Source organism: Terrapene carolina, unplaced genomic scaffold (genome assembly GCF_002925995.2).
Source record: "Terrapene carolina triunguis isolate 2854851 unplaced genomic scaffold, T_m_triunguis-2.0 Scaffold192, whole genome shotgun sequence".
NCBI lineage: Eukaryota > Metazoa > Chordata > Testudines > Emydidae > Terrapene > Terrapene triunguis.
In genome coordinates, this window is record NW_020664543.1 from 8,213,453 (window position 1) to 8,238,735 (window position 25,283).

General features: G+C 40.8%; 2 protein-coding genes across 7 annotated transcripts in view; one reads left to right on the forward strand and one right to left on the reverse strand.

Annotated features, from left to right (window-relative positions):
• The window catches only part of SMURF2 (SMAD specific E3 ubiquitin protein ligase 2), a 95,388-nt gene extending 80,988 nt beyond the window's left edge, over nt 1-14,400 (forward strand). For 2 of the 3 annotated variants that reach the window (XM_024192540.3, XM_024192541.3), the window contains 7 exons: nt 253-367; nt 790-968; nt 1,782-1,919; nt 2,154-2,274; nt 4,116-4,317; nt 9,976-10,051; nt 10,420-14,400. In XM_024192540.3, coding sequence (XP_024048308.1) covers nt 253-367; nt 790-968; nt 1,782-1,919; nt 2,154-2,274; nt 4,116-4,317; nt 9,976-10,051; nt 10,420-10,519 — 931 coding nt within the window. In that variant the 3' untranslated portion in view covers nt 10,520-14,400. The remainder of the gene's footprint in view (nt 1-252; nt 368-789; nt 969-1,781; nt 1,920-2,153; nt 2,275-4,115; nt 4,318-9,975; nt 10,052-10,419) is intronic. The other variant, XM_024192542.3, reaches the window with a different exon arrangement.
• A 508-nt stretch (nt 14,401-14,908) lies between these two features.
• CEP95 (centrosomal protein 95) overlaps nt 14,909-25,283 on the reverse strand; it is a 30,184-nt gene continuing 19,809 nt past the window's right edge. For 2 of the 4 annotated variants that reach the window (XM_024192545.2, XM_024192544.2), the window contains exons 15-23: nt 24,229-24,321; nt 22,754-22,904; nt 21,687-21,853; nt 20,680-20,754; nt 19,993-20,145; nt 17,975-18,121; nt 17,797-17,868; nt 17,243-17,415; nt 14,909-15,226 (exon numbers count right to left, since the gene is read on the reverse strand). In XM_024192545.2, coding sequence (XP_024048313.2) covers nt 15,199-15,226; nt 17,243-17,415; nt 17,797-17,868; nt 17,975-18,121; nt 19,993-20,145; nt 20,680-20,754; nt 21,687-21,853; nt 22,754-22,904; nt 24,229-24,321 — 1,059 coding nt within the window. In that variant the 3' untranslated portion in view covers nt 14,909-15,198. Of the gene's footprint in view, nt 15,227-17,005; nt 17,416-17,796; nt 17,869-17,974; nt 18,122-19,992; nt 20,146-20,679; nt 20,755-21,686; nt 21,854-22,753; nt 22,905-24,228; nt 24,322-25,283 lie in introns of those variants that run through there. The other 2 variants (XM_024192547.2, XM_024192546.2) reach the window with 1 other exon arrangement.

Genomic DNA, 25,283 nt, shown 5'->3' on the forward strand with positions numbered 1-25,283 from the left:
GGGAAGCAACCAGAAACTATTGAGATTAAGTTGAAGAAAAGGCTTGCAGAGTTGGGACCCAGCCAGTTTTCAAGTACTGTATGCTTACTGGGTGAGTAAAAGTAATTTCTGCTTTCTGTCCTGTTTATAGCTTAACTCTGTATTCATCCCTATAAATATTTACAGTTGAAAACCTAAATTTTTGCACAACTTGTCAACATAGAAATTTATTTGTCTGAAACATGCAGTAAAATTATTATTTTATTTCCCCAGGGAATGGCTTTACCTGTTATCTCATGAAATGTTGAATCCATATTATGGCCTCTTCCAGTATTCACGAGATGATATCTATACGCTGCAAATCAACCCAGACTCTGCAGTTAACCCGGTACAAATGATGACAAATTTACAGAACTCATTCTTTCTGTGACCTAGGAAATTCATCTTCGAATTAGCATGGGGAATGCCTTAGACTTAGGAGTCTAATTCTCATATTATCATTGCTAGAAATTGAATTTGTGCAATGGCATGACCCCTTTGAATTTAGAATTAAAGAAAAATACCAAATATTTCTCCTTAATCTCGGTGCCAGATGTTTGAATTGCTTTCCGTAAAGCAATTCAAACAAGTTGTTTCTGTGCTGAGTAATAGGATCTCTGAATTGTTGCAAACCAAGTTCTGAAAGTGTGACCACAAAAAACCTAGAAACTTTTTGATTGTAAAGTCTTAATTCTGAAATTTGAAATTCAGTAAGTACTCTCTCTGGAAGTCTGATTTAGTTGAATGCATTTGTTTTTCTTTTAATTCCAGGAACACTTATCATATTTCCATTTTGTTGGACGGATTATGGGGATGGCTGTGTTTCATGGACATTATATTGATGGGGGCTTCACATTGCCTTTCTATAAGCAATTGCTAGGAAAGCCAATTACTCTCGATGACATGGAATTGGTTGACCCAGATCTTCATAACAGCTTAGTCTGGATACTGTATGTATTGCACATTTAATAATTATGATATTTAAAATTTTGTTAGAATTAATACAAATGTCTAAGGTAGAGTTACAGTATATCTTTCTAGACTAAGTATATCTTTATAGTGTTCATGGTAAACAAAAGCTTTTTAAAAAATGGAGTATTTCAGCTTTATAGAGGCATGGACGTGTGTAGTGAATGTAATTTTTGAACATGGAAGAATTTTTGATTCACTGAGCTTATCAGAAACTATAACTTAGTTTTTCTATTTACTGATCATTTAAACCAGGGGTTGGCAACCTTTCAGAAGTGGTGTGCCGAGTCTTCATTTATTCAGTCTAATTTCAGGTTTCACATGCCAGTAATACATTTTAACGTTTTTAGAAGGTCTTTCTATAATACTGTATATAACTAAACTATTGTTGTATGTAAAGTAAATACGTTTTTTAAAATGTTTAAGAAGCTTCATTTAAAATTAAATTAAAATGCAGACCGGTGGCCAGGACCCGGGCAGTGTGAATGCCACTGAAAATCAGCTCACGTGCTGCTTTTGGCACGCGTGCCATAGATTGCCTACCCTGGATGTAAACCATTAAAGAGCAGCAGCATGTTGCTAAAAGTGTTGCATCATAAGGTTTGACAGTGTTCCAAAATATAATTCAAGAATAATAAAGAAGTAATAGGTTTTCTTGTGTTATGCTTATTATCAATATTTTAAAATCTGATTAGAAAATTAAATTGAGGTGTCTATCATAAGTATTTATGAATGTAATACATTTGCAGAGTATGTCTTCTTCACTGAACCATTTGTTTGTTTCCCTCCACAAGAGAGAATGATATTACAGGTGTCTTGGACCATACGTTCTGTGTGGAACACAATGCTTATGGGGAAATTATTCAACATGAACTGAAACCCAATGGCAAAAGCATCCCTGTCACAGAGGAAAATAAAAAAGAATATGTCAGGTATTAAATAATCATCCATCTATTTTTTCAAGCAAAGCTTCTCTTTTAGTTTCCTCCCTGAGAGAGTTTGGCTTGTTTGAATTTATTGCCAGTGCCACATTTATCTAAGCACTAGTACAGTACTTTTATTGTGCTGGGTTGCTGTCAGTAAGTTTAGTTTTTGGGCTGGATAAAGTGCAGGGTTATTGTGTTTGAATATATTTTTCACAAAACGAATTTGCACTTGATTTGCAGGCTTTATGTAAACTGGCGGTTTTTACGAGGAATTGAAGCTCAGTTTCTAGCACTGCAGAAGGGATTTAATGAAGTAATCCCACAACATCTGCTGAAGACATTTGATGAGAAGGAGTTAGAGGTCAGTACACTAATGTTACATTATGTCATCAAGTGTAACAATAAAAGGCTAAGTTGCATCCCCAGTGCTTTTGGGGTTTTGCAGGTGCAATATTACAAGCACCACAGTTAAACACAAAAGGTCATCCAGGCCTTGGAATTTTGAGGTTGATCTCTTACATCTTCACTTCTGTATATCTTCTTACAGAATCAGTAGCTGGGTTTGTCAGCTTGAAGCATTCTCTCTCTCTCTCTCTCTCTCTCATATGGTCTGCATTGTTTAACTCTGTTTAGTAGAGCGTATACACACAGGTTTGGGCATTTGTTTTTGTTAATCTTGGGAGTGACCGAATAGGGTGTTTCATAGTGACTGTAGAAGTAGCCACTTCCTTTATGTCAATCAGTTCTGATAGGACATGTAGTATGGATCCCCCTCTTGTACCTTGGTTCAGTTGGTTTTCTGTTTCGAAGTATCTACAATCACCTCATTTTGGTCCAGAGTGTTCTCTGTAGTGGAGGTGGCAGTGCATTACCCTTAAAGGCGCATGTATGCCTTAGCACTGCCACTAAGTGCTCTACTAAACGTAAAGATCCAGCACCTGAAATACCGTATTGCCCTGGACAAATGCAGCAGGTTCCCAAAGTCTTTTTTTTTAAAAACGACATCTAATATAGAATCCGTAGCTGGGATTTTTCTCGCTATCAATCCTGCACAACCACAGAGCCATTGTATGTGTGTTGGTTTATAAAATGGCTAAAGTGTGAATTATCCACATTCTCCTGTGTTTCCTTTTGTAAAGTTATTGTTGTTATACTGGAATAAATTATGATTACTGTATGGCCTGCTCACTGGGAGAATAAACAAGCAAATTCAGAATAGTTTTGTATATGCCTCATGAGAACTGGGAACAAAGCATTCTCTGTCAAGAGGATCTGGCTTCTAGAGGAACCAGCTTCCAGAGGAGATTAGGCAAATCCAGAGTTTGACTTTCAGAAATACTGCAAAACCTTCTTTGAAATAGGCCTTTCCACCCTCGCAAGAAAGACATGCACAATACTGACACTCCCCTCTGCTCAAAGACAACCATTTCCGCCCCAAAATAAAAACATTATAAATGCACATAGAGGTTTTATTCAAAAAAGGAAGAAGTGCCAGAGACTCCATGAAGTTCACTAGGGAGTTGGCTAGTGCTGTTGATTTTTAAACTGAAGGCGTTCAGATGTAATGGTGATAAAACTCTTAGATACATGTTCACAGTGCAGAGTTTTTATTTAAGCTCTGACAGAATCGGGGGATGGATGTTATAACAAAATTAAAACAAAGTCCAAGATACATTTTACTTGTGCATTTGTCTTGTAAATGTGTTTAAACTGATTTGTACAATATGTGTGGATATGACTGCAATAAAAAGTTACATTCAGAGGGGGAAAAAACAGAATTAGTTGAATTCTAAGAGCCAGATTATACCCCCGGCTACTCATAAGAAACTCCTTCTTTTGAACTCAGTGGCAGCAATGCAACATCTGAATGAAGAATTTAACCTGCAAAGTATACATCTGGAAACACATGACACTTTCAAGCTCCCTAAATTATCTTTGCCATACAACTTTTGGATATTGGCTGCTCTGTTTGAAATGAAGTTTAAATATGACATCTTGAAAATGGATTCATTGTATGACATTTCTTACTACAGAATAAAATGATATAATTCTATGTGCCTTTAAACAAGAGAGAGAGCCTGTAACTTTCCATTTGCACTGAAATCTATAGGTATTTTTTTAAACATGTATTCTATTTTGATACTTAGCTGTAATGTCACTTATTTGTATTGACCACTGATGATGATATACAATTATTAACAGCTCATCATTTGTGGACTTGGAAAGATTGATGTTAATGACTGGAAGGCAAATACTAGGTTAAAACACTGTACTCCAGACAGCAACATTGTGAAATGGTTCTGGAAAGCTGTGGAGCTCTTCGATGAAGAGAGGAGAGCACGATTGCTCCAGTTTGTGACCGGCTCATCCAGAGTGCCTCTTCAGGGTTTTAAAGCATTACAAGGTAAAAGTTCGATGGGAACCAACTTAAAATGGATCCATTTGAGGAAAGAAATAGCACATCACAGAAACCTTGCATAAAAATAAGATTATTGGTCTGTAATGTGACTTGTGTTTTTGTTGTTTTGTTTTTTGTTTTGTTTTTTACAAAGGGGTTTTCAGTGGTCTTGATTAGCTGTTTTCAGTATCATTTATTAGTTACTCTTCTCTCCTGTCCCATAACGTTGTGACTCTCAGCTGTAACCTGCCCTATTCTTTCACTCAGTAAAGCGCTTCATTCTCTAGTCTTCTCTAATTGTAGTGAACTCTGGACATCAGAGACATCTCTTGGCTGTTTTTTTTTTTTTTTTGGCAGCCTGTTTTGTAATATTCACTTTACGATCCCTCACCGCCTCTTCAGCTGTCTACAATTCACTCCCTGGCCAGGAAAGCCAACAAGTAACTTCTTTGCGACTATAACAGGGGTGAGAGAGACTCTTGTGATGTTGACTTCTTCATGGAAGGAGCCACATGGTGGTGAGCAGGCCAGGAACAGAAAGAATCTACCACATTATCCAACTGCCTTTGGAACTCTGATAGAATCTCTACCTTTCTACAGCAACAGTTCTAACTTTGTCATCCATTCTGCTAGGTGAACAAAATCAGAGGCAATCAGTTCAGGCCTGTTTGCTCTCTCAAGATGGAGGAAAGTGTCTAAGAGAACACATTCACCAAATACACCTCTACCCCGATATAAAGCTGTCCTCGGGAGCCAAAAAATCTTACCACGTTATAGGTGAAACCGCGTTATATCGAACTTGCTTTGATCCGCCGGAGTGCACAGCTCCGCCCCCCTGGAGCACTGCTTTACCGCGTTATATCCAAATTCGTGTTATACCGGGTCGCGTTATATTGGGGTAGCGGTGTAGAAGTATTTTCTTTACCGGTAGAAAGGCTGGATTCCAACTGAGCAAAAACCTTGTGATATCAATTGCCACTTACAAAAGTCAGGGGTTCTGGAAACCAACTATCCCCACCCAGCCTTCTCACTCACATAGGGCCTGCGTAGTCTTTTGGGTTCCTCAGATGGCATAGATCCCCTGCAGTACTAAGGTTTCATTAATGGGCGTTAGTACCTGTTAGCAGAATCCAGTACTCCACTGAGTGCTAACACATATAGGAGGAGCTCTATACTATGTTGCATATTTAAATGGCAACATGAAAAGCTGAAGCAAAGGTGGCAGCCCCATGTTCATTTAGGTGCTTTCTCTCCTATGATTAACTCATTGTATTACCCACTAGATACTTGCCTTGTTTAATGTTCTGTTAGTGACCCCTATTACTGCCATGGCTAACTTAACCTGTGTGTTAAATCCTTAACATGAGCTAGAATTTTGCAGCACATACTGTATCCTAGTGTTTGGGAAGGGCCATACAACCACCCAAGTGCCCAGTGGGGCCTTGACTACCACAGAAGTTGTACCACTTTAGCTATATTGGTATAGTTAAAGTTGTACAACCCCTAAGGTCAAATCAGCGGTAGAAGCAGTCTGCCAGTATAGCTATACCAGTGCACTATACTGATAAAATGCTGCTAACATGGATGCAGCTAGTACTGGCAACGCTGTAGCTTTTAGTTATATAACTGATTCCATCATCGCCCTGAGTCTAGTAAGCTGTATCGGTAAAAGTGCAGTTCTTCAAGTTATTGTCCCTATGGGTGCATTCGCCGTAGGATGTGCATGCGCTGGTGCACTCTTGATTGCAGATTTTAGTTAACAGTGTGCATGGATCCATGCCTTTGCTCTATACATCCCCTCTGGTGCAGGGGTATGTGGGCAGGTGGACCCGCCAAGGCTCCAGTTCCTTCTCAACTGCCCTTGGTTTGAAACAAAGCATAGCAGAGTTTTCTGTTAGCTTCTCCACTACTGCCTTCTTAAGCTGAGGGAGGCTAGATTGAAGTTCCTCCTGATGGAGTGCTCCGCTGTCTGAGACCTGCAGGATGTGACTCCCCTCCCTGGCACAACGGCCTTAGTCACTCAGGCTGCAGCAGTGACTTCCAGAGACCATGAAGCAGCTTCAGAACTGAAGCACTCTTAAGAGGTGGTAAACTCATTCCCTGGGGAGAGTCTCCAAGTTACCTCTTAGGAAAGAGAGCAAGGTGACCTTGCATCCCGGTATGGGTACTGCTGAGGCTTCTGTGTGTACCCCCACCCCCAGTACCAAGCTACCAGTACCCAACAAAAAAACTTCTCTTATGCCTTGTGCTAAGAAGTCTTCTAACAAACTGCACCAAGCACCTCCATAGTTGGCCTGGGAACTGGAGATCTCCAGACACACTGACTCCTCCTAAGAAGCCTTGTTCAACTGTGCTTCGGTACTGCCCTCCTCTGGACACAGCCACAAAGAACACACGGACTTTACCTCTGTAGTGTACACTTGGAGTGCATGGACCGTACTTTTTGCGCAGGCCCCAGTACCATCTCAGGTTCTTATTGAGCACTGTCCAGGTTTCTCTCCCATGAAGACTTCTTAGTTATGGAAAAGCCTGGGTCTCCCCTCCTAAGGAATACCTAGAGGGATCCCTCCCCTGTACTATTTCACCATTCGCAGCCAGAGCTTCCTTCTGTTATCCTGGATCCCAGCACACAAGCTTGATCACTATGAACCCCCAGTAACGATCCAGCCCCCACTACCTATGCTTGGGGCTCCTCCATTGGACACAGAAGATACCTTCTCAGATTCAGAGGTTTCAGTCTAGGATTCTACCATTCTTTCCATTCTAACCCCCCTCTGGAGATATTTCCCAAGGAGATCACTGAAACAACAGACATTCATGTCATCCCTGGCAGGAGATCACACTCTTTGCTTATATACCACCACAGTGGGCTTTTTGGAACACATGGACTCTGTACGGTGACCAGTATTATAGGGTACCCTCCAGAAAGCCCACTGTGGTGTTGCATAAGGAAAGGAAAAGGATAGTCCTGTCCTGGATGACATGAATGTTTGCTGCTTCTTGGATCTCCTTCTCTAATCCCTGGGGATCTATATGCCTTCAACAAAGAGATGACTTGCCATATCTCAGATTGCTCAGCATTCTTGACTTTTTTTCAATACCAGACCTATGTGAGACCTGCAGAACCCTCCAGAAAGAGATCCAGCTCTTACAAGAAGAGGCCCTTCTTGATGGTGACCTCCCGGTCTGCATCTTCTTCCAGAAAGCCATTTTGACAGGCTTGCAAAATGCTGTTGCAAATTCCCTGAGCAGGCACTTCCAAAACCGTGAGAGGTGACTCAGCAACTCGTTTTTTCAGCTTATTTGCCAGTCCTGGGGCCTTCCAGAGGTGGATCTCTTTTCAACACCGTCCAGTGCAAAATGCCAACACTTCTGCTCGTGGAGTAGGGAGAATGGGTACAGACACAACTCCATGGGGAACGCCGTACTCTTCCTTTAGCCTCAGTCTCTTGTACGCCTGCCCTCCAGCACCACTGATCCTCCAGGCACTGGAGAAACTGAAAGAAGAACAAGCTTGTAGCTATCTTGATAGCACCATCCTGGCCAAGGCAAGTGTGATTCTCAGAGCTGCTTCATCTCTCTGTGAACATCTCTTTGCCTTCCTCTTGCAGATCTCCTGACACTGGACTTGGGCACCACAATGCACCCCAGTTTCTTATCTCTGCACCTCAAGGGCTGGCTCCTCGATAGTTCTCAGGCATAGAATTGGGCTGCTCTCCAGAAGTTCAGTCCATACTCCTGAGCAGTAGGAAACCGAGTACAAGGAAAATCTATCTGCAAAAGTGGAGGCACTTCCAAGTCTAGTGTACCCATCGATCCATATCCCCTTGTGAATCTCTCCTCACAGACGTACTAGGTTACCTGCTGAATTTAAACATACAAGGTTATCACTGAGCTCCATTATGAGTTACCTGGCTGCTATTAGAGCCTTTCATCCACCAAAGGATTTTCTGTTTCTACCTCACCCACATTCCATAAGGGTTTGTTTTATCTGTTTTGTCATGTTAAGGAGTCTGCACCATCGTGGGACCTTAATCTGCTTCTCAATGCCTTAAGGAGCCCAGCTGTTCACACCTCTACCTGTCTTCAAGACTTTGTTCCTAGTAGCCATAACTATGGCCAGAAGGGTAGGGAAGTTAAGGGCACTCATGGCTGACCCTCCCTACTTACATTTTGCCATGACAAGGTGACCTTTTGCCCCCATCCTCATTTCCTGCCTAAGGTCTCTTCAGAATTCCATGTCACTTAGAACATCTGACTACCAGTGCTTTACCCCAAGCCTCATTCCTTGAGGGAGGAAGCTAGCCTCCATACCTTGGATGTAAGAAGGGCCATTGCCTTTTACCTAGAGGCAGAACAAGAGCCTGGAGGGAAAATCCTGAAATGTGTTAATCTCCTTTGCCAAGAGAATGGACAGCCAGTTTCTGCTCAGACTATGTAAATGGGTTTCTGAAGCATTCTAGCTTGTTACAAAGCTGCAGGAGCGCATCCTCCTGCTAAGCAGACTGCTCATTCCAACAGGCCCAGTCCACCTTTCTATAGCCCTTCTTAAAGACATACCCATCATGTACAACTGCAGAGCAGCAACCTGGTCTTGTGTGCACATGTTCTCTGGGCACTATGCTATTCAACCTGCTTCCAGGTCAGAGAGAACCTAGAACAGCACTCTCTTCAGAGCTGTGCTGAGATCCGCCTCCATGTCAAGACACTGCTACAGTTGAGCAGCCAGAGGGACAATAACTCAAAGAAGGAGAGGTTACTTATCTGTACAGTAACTGGAAGTTGAGATGTGTTGTCCCTATGGGTGCTCCACCTCCTGCCTTTCTTTTCTTCTGCTGTGAAGTCTTCCTGTGCTTCCAGTCTGAGAAGGAACTGGAGCAGTGGCGGGTCCACCCTCCCTATATACTCTCACACCAGATCACAAGGATGTATAGAGTGTAGGCGCGGACCTACAGGCACTGCTAACTAAAATTACTGATCAAGAGTGCACAGGTGCATGCACATCCTATGATGGAGTATCCATGGGACAAAACATCTCTAAGAACTCCAGTTACTGTAAGGTAATAACTTCTCCTTTTGCTAATATACTACACTAGGGGCTTTTGCCATCACAGCTGTCTTGGTCACAAATCACACCCTTGTAAACGTGACCCTGAAATGGATGCTGTTTATACAGGTATAAATGTGCTTACACTAGTGTAAATTAGTCTGGTACGAGGAGAAATCAGCTATAGTGGTATGAATGCGACCACACTATAAGTTGTATTAGTTTAAAAAAAAAAAAATCACACCCCTAACTGAAATAGTGATACCTGTATAAAAACTGTGTGTGGATCAGGCTCTACTATATTACCTTAGTGCAATACAGATTTACATTTGTACTGACAGTTCTTGTGTATCTTTCACTGGCTTAAACAGTCTGAGTGTTGTGCATGTGTGAAGAAAACCAAATTTCTGTCTGATGGGGAAATGTGGAGAGACAGCTTTTCCATTTGCTGTTCTGTGTGTTCTCTCCCTCCCTGCCACAATACTATACTGTTTTCATTTCCTTAGTACATGGCTCATCTGTCTCACCTGCTTGTTTACTTCTCACTCTGCCTTCTTAGTAGTTTGGGGGTTATATCCTGTATAGTGCTAGAGAATTCATCTTTACTGGATTTGCAGGTGCTGCGGGGCCCAGGCTATTTACAATACACCAGATTGATGCCAGCACTAATAACTTGCCGAAAGCTCATACCTGGTAAGACCATGTTACGTTTTCACTCCTCCATGGAAATATTGGCGTTTTGGTAAATGGACACGTGTCCATTGATATAGCACATCTAGATTATCAACTGTCATTTATTTCTCCTCTCCTGATAACTTTTCTGCTTGGTAAAGAATTCCATGTTTTATGGCAATAGGAGATAGTCTGGTTTTGTTTATATCAATGTAGTTCTGTTGGCTATCGTAATGTAATTTAATAATCTAATACAAGAAGTTGCATGCTTATCACCAAAGTGTTTCAAGGATGTTAAATGCAGTTGTAGTGCAACAGAACTGCATCAATTTTGGATTTCTTGGTAGAGTTGAAACTCATTCTAAAAAGCTTTTGTTTTTTGTTAACAGCTTTAATCGAATAGACATTCCTCCCTATGAAAGCTATGACAAGCTGTATGAGAAGCTGCTAACCGCCATTGAAGAAACATGTGGGTTTGCTGTGGAATGACCCTTTGCAGACTTACCTGAGACTCTATTTATACTCCTGTCAGCCAGAAAGCCCTCCCCTCAGCCAAGACTCAAGAAATGCTTGAAATACAGGAATGCTTTTCCTCTTTTACTCAAGAACACTGTGAGGAAAAGGACAATTTTGGAATTTTTTTTTTTTTTTTTTGCCTTCAAGAAAATAGGTCCTGTGGCTCTTGCCATGGAACCATTCAGCTGCTATTAAAAACTAATATCTTGACCATACAGAATGCTGTGACTTTTACTACATTTTGACAGTTAAGCAGTATTCTACACTTAAAGACTACTACTATTTTTGTAAAAGGTAATCTGTTCTATTTGCCTACCTGATTTCTATTCTCACAGACAAGAAGACACAACTTCAGCAGTCGGTACAAATCACGTTTCAGCTCAAGTAAACATACTGAACAGCATCTATACCTGCTATTTAAAAAAAAAAAAAATTTTGGATTATTCTAACTTTGCATAAAATTGGCTAAAAGAATCATTAACTTTTTAATTACAGCCACTTACATGTTAACTGCGTTTTCTTATAGTGAAATATTATATTCTGCATTATATGTTCACTTAAATGTTACCCAGAATTGGGCTTTTTATATTTTTCAAGCATGAATTACAGACATGAAGTTCTGTGTCCTGTTTCTATCGGTTGTCAGATTCCTAGTCTGAGTGAAATACTGCATTTGGTACAGTACATTGTGTTAAATGTGGAATAGTCCTTTTTTAAAGAGCATTAGTCATTTGTTTTTTTAAACAAGCATTTTTGTAACAAGTTGATATTGTCGAGAGTATTTTTGATTTTGCTTTCAATTTAAAACAAATGCTACATTTTAAAAAAATTCTTAAAGCATGCTGATGAGGTGATGTTGACAGTCTTCTGCGTGGTCATCAGTTCATGTTTCAGAACCCACTGTGTCTATCTAATCAACCAAAGCTTTTTATGTTCAAATGCAGCCAATTCACATTGTGTACTTTTTGATGCTTAAAGACTTATCAGGTAAACCACCTTTAATCTTTGTTTGGCTGCTCATGTCTTGTGGGTTTGCACAAATTACAAATAAGGAAAAGTAACTAACTCAAATGGCAAAAGCTCTTCTGTTAACAAACACGCACGATGTGATGTGCTTTGAAAATGAGGTGAGTAAAGCACAACACTGTCACTGGTTGTAGGGATGAGAGTAAATATATGTAAGAGTTAAACTGTGGGTTGGACAGTTCAAATGGGAACATAATGCACTACCAATGGAGGGAATCCTGGGCTGTTCAAATGAGCATCCTACTGTGAGGTCAGAGTGCTGTCTTTTTGGGGTATGGAGAAGGTAGGCTACTCACTGCACATTTTTTATAGCAGCATTCTTCTGCATGATCTGTAATCTACAACTGGCATTTTGCCTGCCCTCTTGCACAGTAATGAGGGCAGCAACATTTGGAGGTAATTTTGAATTTTTCTAATCAGTGTTGGGTTGGTTTTTTAACTTGGATCATAATTAATCATCAGAAATCTGCACTATTTTTACATTGATGAGAAACAAGAGTCTTGAACTTACTAAGACAATGGGATGTAAACAATTATTTCCTTTCACAGCATAAGTTATATAATGAACAAGTGATTTTTTTTGGTCTTGTCTATTCTATGTAGTTTGTGAATGTCAACATATAAATTCATTCTGCCAAATCTGACTGCTACAGCACGTAAGCTAATAATGGACTGTGTTCATTAGAATGATTGTTAATAGCCTAATAGTATGTCTATTTGAGAGCAGTCGTAATGAGATCATACCATCACTGGTAGCCCAAATCCACACTTTCACTTATTTTCTTCAGTAGTATGATTGCTAGATGCTGCTTGTTCTAACAAACATACCCATCTGGGCTCGTGCATGGTGGAGAGGTTAGTTGCTTGTTGATCCACACCGGAAGCAGCCAAGAGATCTGCTCTGGCAGCTGGGCTTGCAGTCTGCCAGACCTTTTTCCTCATTTGGAGGGCTTGCAGCTCTATGCTGAGCTCAGTCATGATGAGTGGTAACACTGCCTCTAAGAGACCTCCCCAAACTCTGAGGGTCATGAGATGGATTGTTCTCTAGAGACAGGGTTCTTTTGTCACTTCACAGGCTGGAAACTTCATTAGTGACTTGCAAGGCCTTTCTGTGCAAAGCTGCTGAGATGGTCTCACTACATTCTTCATCCAAAAGGAATGGCCTATTGACGGCACCACTCTCTGCGGGAGGTGGCTGTTCCTGGCCATGGTATGGTTGGGATTTTTTCCACAGACAGGTCTCATCCCATGTGACTCCCCTGATCCTGCAAGCAGCTCTTCCCTGTGGTGTATGAACAGAAAAAACGCCTCATCCAAGTGACTCCTTGGGGAGGGGCAATGCAGATCTGTTACACTAGAGGACCCAGCCTGGGGATACCGAGCACAAATACTGTATCCCCAGGTTTGACTGCTGCAGCTCAGTGCCTCTTCTGAGCTGCCACTGTACAAGGTCTCTTGATGGCCTCCGGCCTCTGCTGTTTCAGGTATGCATCTCCCTCCCCACTGTAGTCTACTCCCTGCATTAAACAGCCAGAACACGCAGCTGTAGCTGGCCCCTATCCTAACCTCCTATAGGTTTGAGATGTTGAGTCCAATGTAAGGGTTTATTGGAATTTGCACACACAACAAAAACTAAAAAACCCTAATCCAGTGTTTGAAGTTTCACAGCAGCTTTAGCTGTAGGTGAATTGCTTTCCTGCTAGGCATTTTGGTGTTGTGTAATCCCTCTAGTACCACCAGTTTAATGTTGTAAAATCTAACTTCTTAAAATATTATGGACATGGATAGACAAACTTAATATTGCTATATATTTGATCAGTTATGAGGAATATATCAAGTATTCGGAGTGCCTTTTTACCTTCATAACAACTAAGAGCTTTAAATAAAGCACCCCAGCTGGCCAGAAGTTTTCTAATACATTTTGCAGAAGTATTGACCCATGAAATAGTTCCAAAATCATGTCAGCCACTTTCCCTCAAACAGGTGCTAAGCCCTATGTTGCATTGAACCTTGGACTTTCACCCCATGATTAATGTGAATATTTATTTCAGCTTGTCCTTACTGGGTTTTACTTTATCCATTCTTTAGTTGCATAAAGTTGTTTTAGAGAAATGCTGCATCATGTTTTCATGCTGTTGCTTTTCATTATGAATGTTTAATTATGAACAGTGACTATTTTGTAGATTTCAAATATACAGCACATAGTTGAGTTTCAGAGGATTTAATTTCTCGCTGTAAAGAGTTTTGTAATGGTGCTTTGTACAGTATGTATTCTAATTTTTTTTTGCACATAGGTTCAGCTTCCCTAAACTGATTTATTTTTACCATTTTTTGTTGTATACTAGAGTCCAGAGCACACAAGTTTTCCTTTTGTATTTTTGTTCTACAACACTACATCTGTATTAAACTTCTGGTGCGTTTAAACTGGCTGCATTGATGGAAGTAAAAGCTTTGCTTCTATATCATAAGTATGCATCATACAGCTTAATGTAGCATGCTCACATTGCTTCAGATTTTAAACTGCACCATATAGTTAACAGGTGCCATTTGTTGTATTTAACACTATATAGTAGGTTTTTGACTCTGCCACATCCCAAGCTTTGTCTGTAGCTGTAATTAGTTTATACTCAAGTATAATTTCCCCTCCACAAACTGTTTTATTTTCTCATTTCTATTATATTTATTACAGAGTGTTTTTAGCATTGATATTCATTGTATTGCCATCCGTTACATGAGCTTTAACAAAACATCTGTATAAAATGGTTTTTAAAAACTTAATGTACCCATGCAGAAGTTGAGCAATAAATTGTATGCTGTTTGCACTGTCACAGCATCATTGGTTTAAAATCGTTTAAAGTTTTTAATTAAAGGTTTACTTTGACTTACATTTGTAACTTTAGAGATGTTCAGGGAGTCAGATCCAATCGTAGAGAGTATATTGTACAGGGTATGAAACTAATCTGATGCCTTCCTACATTTACTTGCATATACAGCAAGTATTAGGCCTTAAAACAGCATTCAGGAATGGATACTGTAGCCAGTTTTCCCTTATACAGTAGAACCTCGGAGTATGGAGCTTCATAACTCTGCAGTGTTCATAACTCTGAACAAAACATTATAGTGGGTCTTTCAAAATTTACAACTGAACATTGACTTAATATAGTTTTGAAACTTTAATATCCAGAAGAAAAATGGTGCTTTTCCTTAATTTTTATTTTTAGTAGTTTAGGTTTAACAGTACAGTACTGTATTTGCTTTTTGCTTTTTTTTTTTTTTTTGTCTCCGCTGCTGCCTGATTGCATACTTCTGGTTCCAAATGAAGGGTGTGGTTGATTGATTGGTGACTTCATAATGCTGAGGTTCCACTTTACTTTGTCTCTTCTAGCTCCCTCTGTGCCTTTTAACAGTAGCCACTTGAATATCAACATGTCTCAAAGGGGAATTTCTCTCTTGATCAGTGAAGGGGGGGTGACTATCCTGCTGGCTTTAGCTAATCTGAACAGAATTCCTTGCAGGAAAATATATATATGTGAAAAATATGTGAAATCAAATCAATTAATACTTTGTCTTCATTCCAACTCATTAAGTTATAGCCCTGTTGGACTGGGGGGAGGAATTGGTCTCTTTTAGTATGTTAGTTGTTTGGAAGTGATTCTGTAAAAAAAAAAAAAATTTTAATGGCTATCGCCACCAGAAAAACTATTTAAGCTGTCAGAAGCGTCAGTCAAGGTGCAATTCTCTTCTTTCTCCCACCAAAGCTAGTGTGAACTTTTTTCCCACATGCATGAGACTAAACCTCATGAATGCTCTTGTGACTGAGTAGTTCTATTTCTCTTGTAAATTGCTTTCTGTAATCTCTTATCAGGCCAGGCCCACAATGTTGAGTGACAGATACCAATAGTCTTATACAGGCAAATCCCAAAGATTTCTGCTTCTAGCAGCTAACCATATAGGGAACAGCCCACTTTAGGCAAGGCCTTTTACTGAAAATTCTGCTTTGGGTCCTGTTTAGTGAAAAGAGTGTATTCTAGGGGATGGATCTAAAACGTCTGGTTTTGTTAAACAGCAAGAGACTTAGTCCTTAGCCTACTAATTAGCACTGTGCTTTAATGTGTCAGTTATTTTTCAAGCATATTAACATCCCTACTTTGCCTGTAAGGCTACAACACTGTTTGTAGCAGAGTGCGCACTTACTCCTTCACTTAATCTGCTAGCCCGTGTATTTCAGTAGCAGAGGTAAATAACAGCTTTACAGAAGACAGGTACAAGAGCCACCTCTCAACTGCTGACTATTGGCAGCAAGTCCTAGCTGGAGGCTAGGATATTAAATTCAGATTGAACTTTAGGGTCTTTGCCTTAAATGTACTGTCAGTGTGTGGTTAGCTAGTCTACCTTACCTCAACATGATAGCTGAATAGGTTTTGCATTGAGAATGGTGAATGCAAGTATACTACATCTTACTTTACCCCACCAGTGTCAAACCTGCTGCTTCCTTACCTGTTCTCAAATAAAACTAGAGTTAGTGTAACAAGATGTTGGTTTTAGGTTTAAATGCTTGAATCATGTTACTAGGACAGTGTCTTTCCAAGTAGCTTAGTGAAGCAAAGTATGTGGTCTTGAAAACAGCTTGGTTAAAGTCTACCTCAACCATGTGCAAATACTAACATGTTTTGACTGTTGTAGATATTCCCACCATGAAGGCAGGCTATAAGTAGTGCCTATAACTGGAGTTATTGCAGCAATCTGCTGATAGCAATTATAGAGAACCACTGTAAAATTGAAATGTAAAAGGACACTAATATGCTCACTCTAGGAAGTAATTAAGAGCCTGCAAGTTCTTGTACCAGTTTTATTCTTTAGTAAAAAGTGTTCTAGATTTTGAAGTGTGTGCGTGATTAAGAAGGAGATGACAAGCTTGTTTGAGGACATGATTGGGCACAAGTACTGTAATCTCATTTAGTACTAGCTATTTAAGAGCCAAAACACTACAAAAATATATTCCTGGTTAAATCCTATGTAAATGTATCCTATAAGCACTATGTTGTAATGCTGTGTGCAGTGTAGTGAAGCCCCCCCCCCCCCCCAGGGTACATTTAAATAATTGATTTGTATGTCAAAGGTTGAAGGAAACCCCCATTCTGACCTGCTCTCTCACAAGGAACTTGAGCCAAGTGCTGCTTTGTTTTAAAGAGCTGCTACCACATTTCTAGTTTCATTATACTTTGTAGTCAGAAGTTCAGAGGCATTGATTCAGCCTAAAATGCCCAAATAATGTAGCACTGATATGTAGGAATTTTAATATTCAGCCCTTTAGAAAGTTGAGTGCTGAGTACAATAAACAAGTAGGTCATATTCTTCAGCAAAACTTGGGTTAACAACTTTGACCTGGAGGCTGAATGGTAGCTTGAAATAGTCTGATTCTCCTTTATCAAATTTAAACAATCTAATTAATTTAACTTTATTAAAAGGTATGTTAAAAATTCTCAAGTCCTAGTTACTGACATTTACAGCCATAGTACTATGCTTTGACATTGTAAACCAGGCAGACAACATTTTACAGAACAACCAGCCACCACCTTCTGGTTGTGGCAATTCCCCAACATAGCCCTAACAGTATCTTAGCCAGATATAAAAGCGGCTTTGATATTTAATAGTTAATGTAAGTCTTACAAGAAATAGCTTTTGCTATACTGAAAAGAAGCCATTTGAAGTCTGGATTTCAGTCGTTCTGCTTCCAGCTCTCGGAAGAAGGAGTCATCGTCATTTTGAGTTATCAGCGTCTGCAGCTGCTGTATTTCCTTTTCCATCTTTGATCTTAACTCCTTTTTTGCTTTGTGCAGTGTCTTAAAAAGAATACTGAGGTTTACCAAACCAACCCTGAACAAGAAATCACTTGCATACTGGAACACAGCTGCCAACTTTCACGTGGTAAATAAGCACCCCGACTTTTACAATAAACCAAAAATCACGCTAATCCCATTTCAAAACAAGCCAATCCCTAAGAATCCCAACACTCTGTGACTAGATCCCCCCGGTGTGCAGTCTGGGACTGTGGTGGTCCCGCTGTGCACCCCTGACTCTCTCTCCCCCTTACCCCAGCTTGCTACCCCTTGCCGGGAGCCGATTTAAAAAAAAAAAAAAAGGCAACAAGCAACTCACAAGCCAATTAAGCCAAAAACAAGCCCAATTTCTGCATTTTTTCCATGGGTTTGGTATACACCTACTTTTGCTTGTGCTTTCTCTCTGGCTTGGATTTCTTGACGTTCTTGTGATACAGCTTCTGCCAGCATTGAAAACTGAGTACAATAAACACTGAATTAGAACTCATTAAGATATGAAAGATTTACCAATTTAAGATTGAAAACTGGATAGATTGTCTTGGATGCAGTCAAATAAGCCTACCTGATCCTTGTAGTAGTTCTCCATGGACTCCAGTTCATTCTGGTGTACTCTTCTTTGCTCAGCACGCTTTTCTTTACTATACATTCTCAGCTCCTGCAGCCTTTGCTTCTGAATTTCTAAGCCTTCTTCAAATAGATTCTTAAATATCTGCCAACAATTAAGGTGTTTAAATGTATAACCGAAGGAAAAAACCCTTCTGCTGGTGTAGAGTACATCAACCCTATGGGGTTAAGTATAACGTAGACCCAGTTTGCACATGTAAGCCACAGAACTTTAGGAAGTGATCTTTGAAGTTACAAGAACCCCCTAGATTCTACTTTAGCTAGTGTCCCACCTTGCCTACAGGCCCGTCTAAAAATCCTCTCAACATTGGAGGGGAAGTTCTATTCTAAAGAGAACTAAATTGCATTGAGAGGTTCCATGTTTGTCTCAATTGCATATAAAGTTTGCTGTTTACACAGAACAAACATGGCCTCACTGCAACTTGAGGCACAGTTCTCTCCTTCCATCACCACTAATCAGAGGGCAGAATCTGTTACACCTCTAAACATCACTGTGCTCATCCGGGTAAAAGGTATAACTGATGGCAGCATTTGCCCCCACTGTTGCAATGAGTTGATGCAGGAGTAGGAATAGAATTCAGCTTGTTCTCCCATAGCTATTAAATGTACAATAGTAAATGAGATAAATGAAGTGGGTTTTTAAACACTAAACAGGATCTAATTGGTTGAATGAGGTGGTGTCATTTTTAATCACTTTTCAGAAGGAAAGTTTAGGTGGCCTTTAAAGTTCCCTCTAAGCTGCGTGGCCACCCGGCAGTCTGTGAAGTGCTGTGCACTTCAGGTGCCCCTCCCCCTACTGCCAGGCTGCTCCTGCCCTCTGCCTTGGAGCCCCTGGCCAGCTGCTCCTGGGAGCCTCCTGCTTGCTGTGCAGAGCAGGGCAGGGCAGGGTGAGGGGCTGATGTCAGGGCTTAGGAGTGAGACCCCAGCTAGAGCTTCCTGGCAGCTGCTACTGTGTCTGAACAAAACAGGCTTCAGGTTGATGAGTGCCGATCTACTTAAAGGGGCAGCGTGTGTCTCGGTGTGTGGGTGTCTCTCTCTCACTCACCTCCCAACACATACTTGTTGTAGTGTTGTTACTTCCTGCAATGCACATATATTCTCTGCAATTTTATTCTTTCAAAGTGCTGTTGTTTTAGTTTTTTGACTGGTCTATGTATTTCAAAATTTTTCTCTTATGCTTAAATTTAATTCTGTGAGTAGTGAGTTCTAAAATGCCTAACCTGTCCTGGCTGGAGTAATTATCCCTATGGTAACTTTTTAAAAATCTATATTCTATCTAGTTTTTTTTGTTTCTCCTGGTGATGCACATCCGCACATTACCTCGATATGGGTGCGCATAACAAACTTCATCCTGCACATGGATGGAAAAAATTAGAGGGAACAGTGGTGGCCTTACTTTTGATACTAATGGAAACATCCTCTAAACTCAGCTTTATGATCTCATTGCGAAGAGAACTCCTCTCCCCAGATAGTTCCCTCTGATGTCCCCCCCCACCCACTCCCACACTCACCTTTACTAAGCCTAGTAGCTTCCTTTGTTGCCTGACAGTGAAAGTTAACTCCAGCTTTTGTTTAGGTGGGAGGTGGCTGCTCTACTGTGTGTGGTAGAACATAGAGAACAATCATTTCATCTAGGACCTGGCTGACCAGCAGGTATAATCGTACACCTGCCTTCTGCCAAGAAGAGTAGACGTGGAAATTTACAAGCTCTTGGCTCAAGGATGGTTGCTGCCAGAAAAACTATCAGAGCCAGAGTTAGAAGGCAGGAGCTAGGCGCTCCAAGGCCTGTGCTGTTTAGTTTACTTGGCCTCGAACTCTTTGTGCCAACACTTCGATTTCTCACAAGTATAAATACACACCACATAGTAAAGGGGGAAAGATGCTCACTCAATACTGGAGTCTTTCCCCTAGTAGAACAAGAATGCCACACTTACAGAAGAAAGCAACCTCACATACCCTTTCTTCCCGTGTCCTAGCCCGCATCATTTTGGCACGCAGCTGAACGCGGTAATCTTCATAGTACTTTTTGGCTCGAGCAATTTGCTGTCGTTTCTCTCTCATTTTATTCTGAGCAAACTTCTGCCGGTATATGCGTTGCTTAAACTCTTGCTAAATAAAGAAAGATCATCAAGTATCAGACCACCAGCACTTCCTGGAGAGAGAGAGTCAGGGCAGGGTTGTATGGCAAACTTTACTAAATAAATCAGTATTAAGGAAATTCTCCCCCACTCTACTACCCTGCACTACATTTAGGATTAGACCACTGTAGTGCGGTGCTGTCCACAGTGCTGTATAATTAAGGAATCAGCACTTTTATGGTAAACTAGTATTTCAAGGATTAAACTCACTCATGGAGAGACTGAGGTCTGTTCCTCTGTCTCCCATATTCTCAGGATTTGTTCCCTGTTAATGCACCAAGCTGCTTCTTTAAATAGTGAAACATAAGCATGTTTACCAACCCCATTGTCATTCTAAGACCTCAGTGGCCACATACAGCAAACAGACTAGGTAAAGTCTTCAATACCATAGCTGCTCAGGAGTCAATAGGGAGCTGCTTCCATGGACCAACAGCTGTAGGATCATTTTGGCTCTATCACCATGTAAGTGTCATATGCTTTGTGCATCCTTTTTGGAAGAACATACCAGTCTCTTGTGATGGTCTTGATCTTTCTTTATGATGTCAACAAGGAGGTCATGCTTCTTCAGTGCTTCTTCCACCTTGAGATAAGAAAGATGACAGGCAATTGCTTTAATAAATTCTGCAGGATAGGCACTCAGTGATGGGACTTTTAACAGAGGAGCAATACTTCAGTGTACTCTGCCCCAAGTGGTTAAGAGAAAGGAAAGAGAAAATATTCATTTAGCATTGGTGAATTAACCATTCAACGAGTTAACAAATTCTGCATGCCAAGAACAGCTCTTAAACTACAGGGTTTTGTATGTAATAGCACTTAGAGAAATTCAAAATGCTTTACAAAGGTGAAAAATTATTCCCATCTTTATTGTAGAGAAAGAAGTATAGAAGGTTAAATGCAAGTGAATGGCTAAGATCAGGAACTGAACCCAAGTGTCCTGATTCAGTCCCCCTACTTTAACTATTCAAGAGTGCCTCCTTATTCTACAGAGTAGCTCTTCCTTAGACAGCCACCTCTGCTGGAGACCAAGTGAGTGCTAGTTTGACCCAAATGTATGCGATATATTGGTACAATAAAGACCATGGGAAAACCTATTCAAGTACTGCAAGATGAAAGAGCTGGGATAGAGAATCTGTGGAGTTTGCATCTGCAGTAATATAAGCAATGGGCTTTCCCCCACATACTTATAACATGACAGTGAGTCTGCTCAGCTTTTAAGCCAGGGAGCTGGGATCCTGACAGGCCTGGTGCTTAGAGAACCAGGCCCAAATTACTCCAGCCTCCTTAAAGTTGTCTCCATGTTAAAGAAAAGCAGACTTCAGATTCCATACAGGTTCTAAGATAACACATACAAACTAGTCCCCAGGTTATGCCAATACCTCACACAGTATCTATGCAATTGGTTGGGTTTTATTGCTTAGTGCAGTCATCTGGTGGCCAGTACTATTGTGTAGCTGCATTGCCCCCGGTCACGCCTAAGAGGCTGTGTTCATACTGCACAAGAGAGGGTCTCACTTCACTTTGGAGTTTCAGTCTTGATCTGTCTTTGCCAGAAGCAGACTTCAGTTGTTCCATCTGTGCAAGCTGCTGTTGCCACATTTTGTTCATAGAGTGGTGGGAAATATGCAGGTATGGAAACTCTTCCAGTAGCAGAGGCAGAAGGTCATTGTCCTTTACTTTCACTGCAAGATAAAAAGCAGATTAATCAATACGCTCCTAGAGAGCAAGTTTAGCAGTTAAGTCCAAGCTATGCAAACACTTGAGACTGAACACCTGGTCTGTTTAATATGCTCTGTTACCATGATGTAGCATTGTCTCTCAGTAGGATGTAGTGCAGTCTGTCTTCACAACATCCCCAAGCCAATCTGCTTAGCTTCTTTTCAAGCAGCATAGAACCCTACAATGATTTCCTTGCTCCTGTCAATCTCACTAGCTGCATGCGGTTATTTAAAATAAGCCCAACAGTTGTATTGGTGATGATCCTATATTTTGTAAATGAAGCAAATCATTGTCTGGATCCTCCTCTCATTCCTTGGAAATACTGCATTGAGGTAGTAGGCCCCAGGACAGGAGCAACAGAGGTAATGTTCTAATTAGGGATTGATTTAAGAGTCAGTTCTTTCACATTTCAACTTTCACAGGTTGATCTGAATATGAGATGAAATCATTGGGCACTTACTAATTATACTATTAATGGAAAGAGTGCCCTTCAACCATGCTGAAACCAAGGCAGTGTAGCAGGGTGCCATTCAGGCTGTGGATTTATATAATGAATGCACAGCATGCAGCTGCTAAAAATGTGGCTTGCACTCTGAGTACTCCCTGTGCTTCCATTGCAACTTGTTCAGCATACTGTGAACAATGGATAATGGATGGGTCACAGTTTGAGCTGTGCATCAATGGTTTGTGTCTATTTCAAAGCATTATCTTCCATTACAAAAATCCAGACATCTGGAGGTCATAAGGGGGAAAAATGCTACAGCTGACTGGTATATGTTGGCCAGATGCCTTTATTCTTGGAGTTCACCAGATGCTTTCACAGGATGCCAGTTTTCCACCAAGTAGAGTTTTGTGGTTCTTACTCGGAGTTGCTTTCTTTGGCTTTGCAAACCCTCCTCTTGGAATCCACTGGCTCTGTTTGGGAATCCGAGGTGTGGTTTTTCTAGAATAAACTTTCACTGGCCGAGGCATTTTTGGAGGTTCTTTAAAGATGTTTTCTTGGTATTCTTGTTCCTTAGGATGTAAAACAGATGGAGAACAGGTATGGGAGGGGAAGAGTGGTAATTCATATGGCTTGGATATCAGAACTGAAGTAGCTTTTGAGTCTCTAGGAAGGCAGTTTGCACACATTGAGATAGATCCCTCACAGTAGGGCCAAAAATTCACCAAATCCAGGTCAGAGGATGGTGTGCAATGGAGGCGTTAAGCTCTCCTTTGCATAACCCTAATTCTGGGGGTGCTCCCTGCATGGCTCCCTGGGCTGAAAATACAGCTCAGATTGGCATGGGATACAGGCATTCCAGTCATGCTCCCTTTTCTTGCTACACACCAGCAGCACATAAGAGTGGTGAGAACCCACGTCAGCTCCATGCTACTCACTCACCCTTGCAGTGATCTTTAGCCTTCTAGTTTAGTATTTTTTTATCTAGTTTTATCACCCCATTACACTGGCAGTGCAATGCAAAGTGACTGCACTGCAGGATCTGACATATCTAAGAAGCTCATAGCAAGAGCTACATAAAGGCAAACAATAATGCAGTTAGGGTACAAGCTGTAAGTGCCAATCTGACAGCTCTCTAATTCTAATGGCAAAGAAGGTAAAAAAACTAATGCTTCCAAAGTTAGGGGGAAAATCCATTTCCTTACTAGAGTTGTCCTGGTGTCCTCGCACATCCTCACTACTTTTCTCTTGAAGCGATTACTTCAGCTATGCAAGGCACTAAGATTGCTTCTGTGGAATTTCCAGTCCACCAAATGGTGTTTAGTTATTAAATCTTATTCTCCAATACCGCAGTACGAACTAGCCACTTGCCTACCAGGCTGGTTTAAATTCTTCCAGCTGAAGTATCTCACTACAGGACAAACTCAATACACCACTACCTCGATATAACATGGTAAAGCAGTGCTCCGGGGGGGCGGGGCTGCGCACTCCGGTGGATCAAAGCAAGTGCAATATGACGCGGGTTCACCTATAACGCGGTAAGATTTTTTGGCTCCCGAGGACAGCGCTGTATCGAGGTAGAGGTGTACCAGAATCACGGTCCTTGTGCCACCCCTAAGAGATGTTTCTGAAGGATTACTAACTACCTAAACCTCCCCACCTTGGGGTCTATGTGCCCTAAGAAAATTACATACTGCTAACCATATCCCCAAAGTAGTGTAGCTGAACAAAGCTGTTTACAGCATCTATTATACTAGTATTTAAGCCAGGGTCAGCATTGGGTCATGTCATTTAAAAGCATCATCCATGTAGCCTGGTGAGCAGGCATGGACAGAGTAACTTTTAGACATTTTTTAAACAAACACCATCTAATTTATTCTAGTAAGCTTCACCTACCGTTTCCCTGGCTTTTGCTTTTAGCTTGGAGAGGCCCAGTTTCTCTCTAGCTTCAAAAATTCTTAATTCCTCTTCATAGGCTTTAGTCATCATCTAGAAAACAAAATAAGACACTCATTCTGAATTTTTACTCTCTGCAAAGGGGATAATCAGTCCAAATGAAGTCACATAAATGAAACAAATTAGTGTTGGTGTCAAAAGGGCTTCTTTCATCTCTAGCTCACTAAGAAGCTTTACCCCCTCTTCTCGGACAAGGACCTGGCCACAGTGGTTTATGCATTTATCTCCAGGGTGAATTACTGTAATTCACTCAAGCTGAACGTGAAGCTGCACAAACTCTGTTTAAAACAAAACAAAAACTACTGCCCTTGTTATCCATGGACTAGGTCACTGTGAGATCAGACTGGTGCTCAAGTTCCTCCACTGGCTCCTTCAAAACAATTTATGGATCAAGCCCCAGCCTCATTAAAAACTGGATTTTTGACCTAAGAATTGTCAAGACCGTTGCATTCCTCTGGGACAAAGCAGGTCACAAAGCTAAGAATAAAGAGAGCTGTGGACAAAGCATTCTCCATCATGAGGATCCACATATGGAACAAACTTCCAGGAGATTAGGTGACTTTAGAATCAAACAGGCTTTAGGAAATACAAAACTTTGATCTACAAAAAATACTTTCCACCATAATAATGACACTCAAAAAACCTGAAATAAACCAATCAACTAAAAGATTACCATACTCCAAGCAGAGCTTATACCCCAAAAAAGATAAGCTAGAGACTTCATGAAATTCTCTAGGAACTATTGTGCATTTTCAATGTAAAATTAATACACTGATGGGTGGCCATATAAAACCGTACAATGTGTCCTATGCACAGCCATCAGCATTAGAGCGCAAGGTCAATTCTATTAGCTACAGCTAATGGTCATGCAATAGCATCACAGGTGAAAAGGAGGTTTGCCAAATATAAAGTTGCTTCTGTTGTAAATATTCATGATGTTCAGTGAACTGTCCCACACAAAACTTAGACCTCAAAATATAGCTTAAAACAAAGAT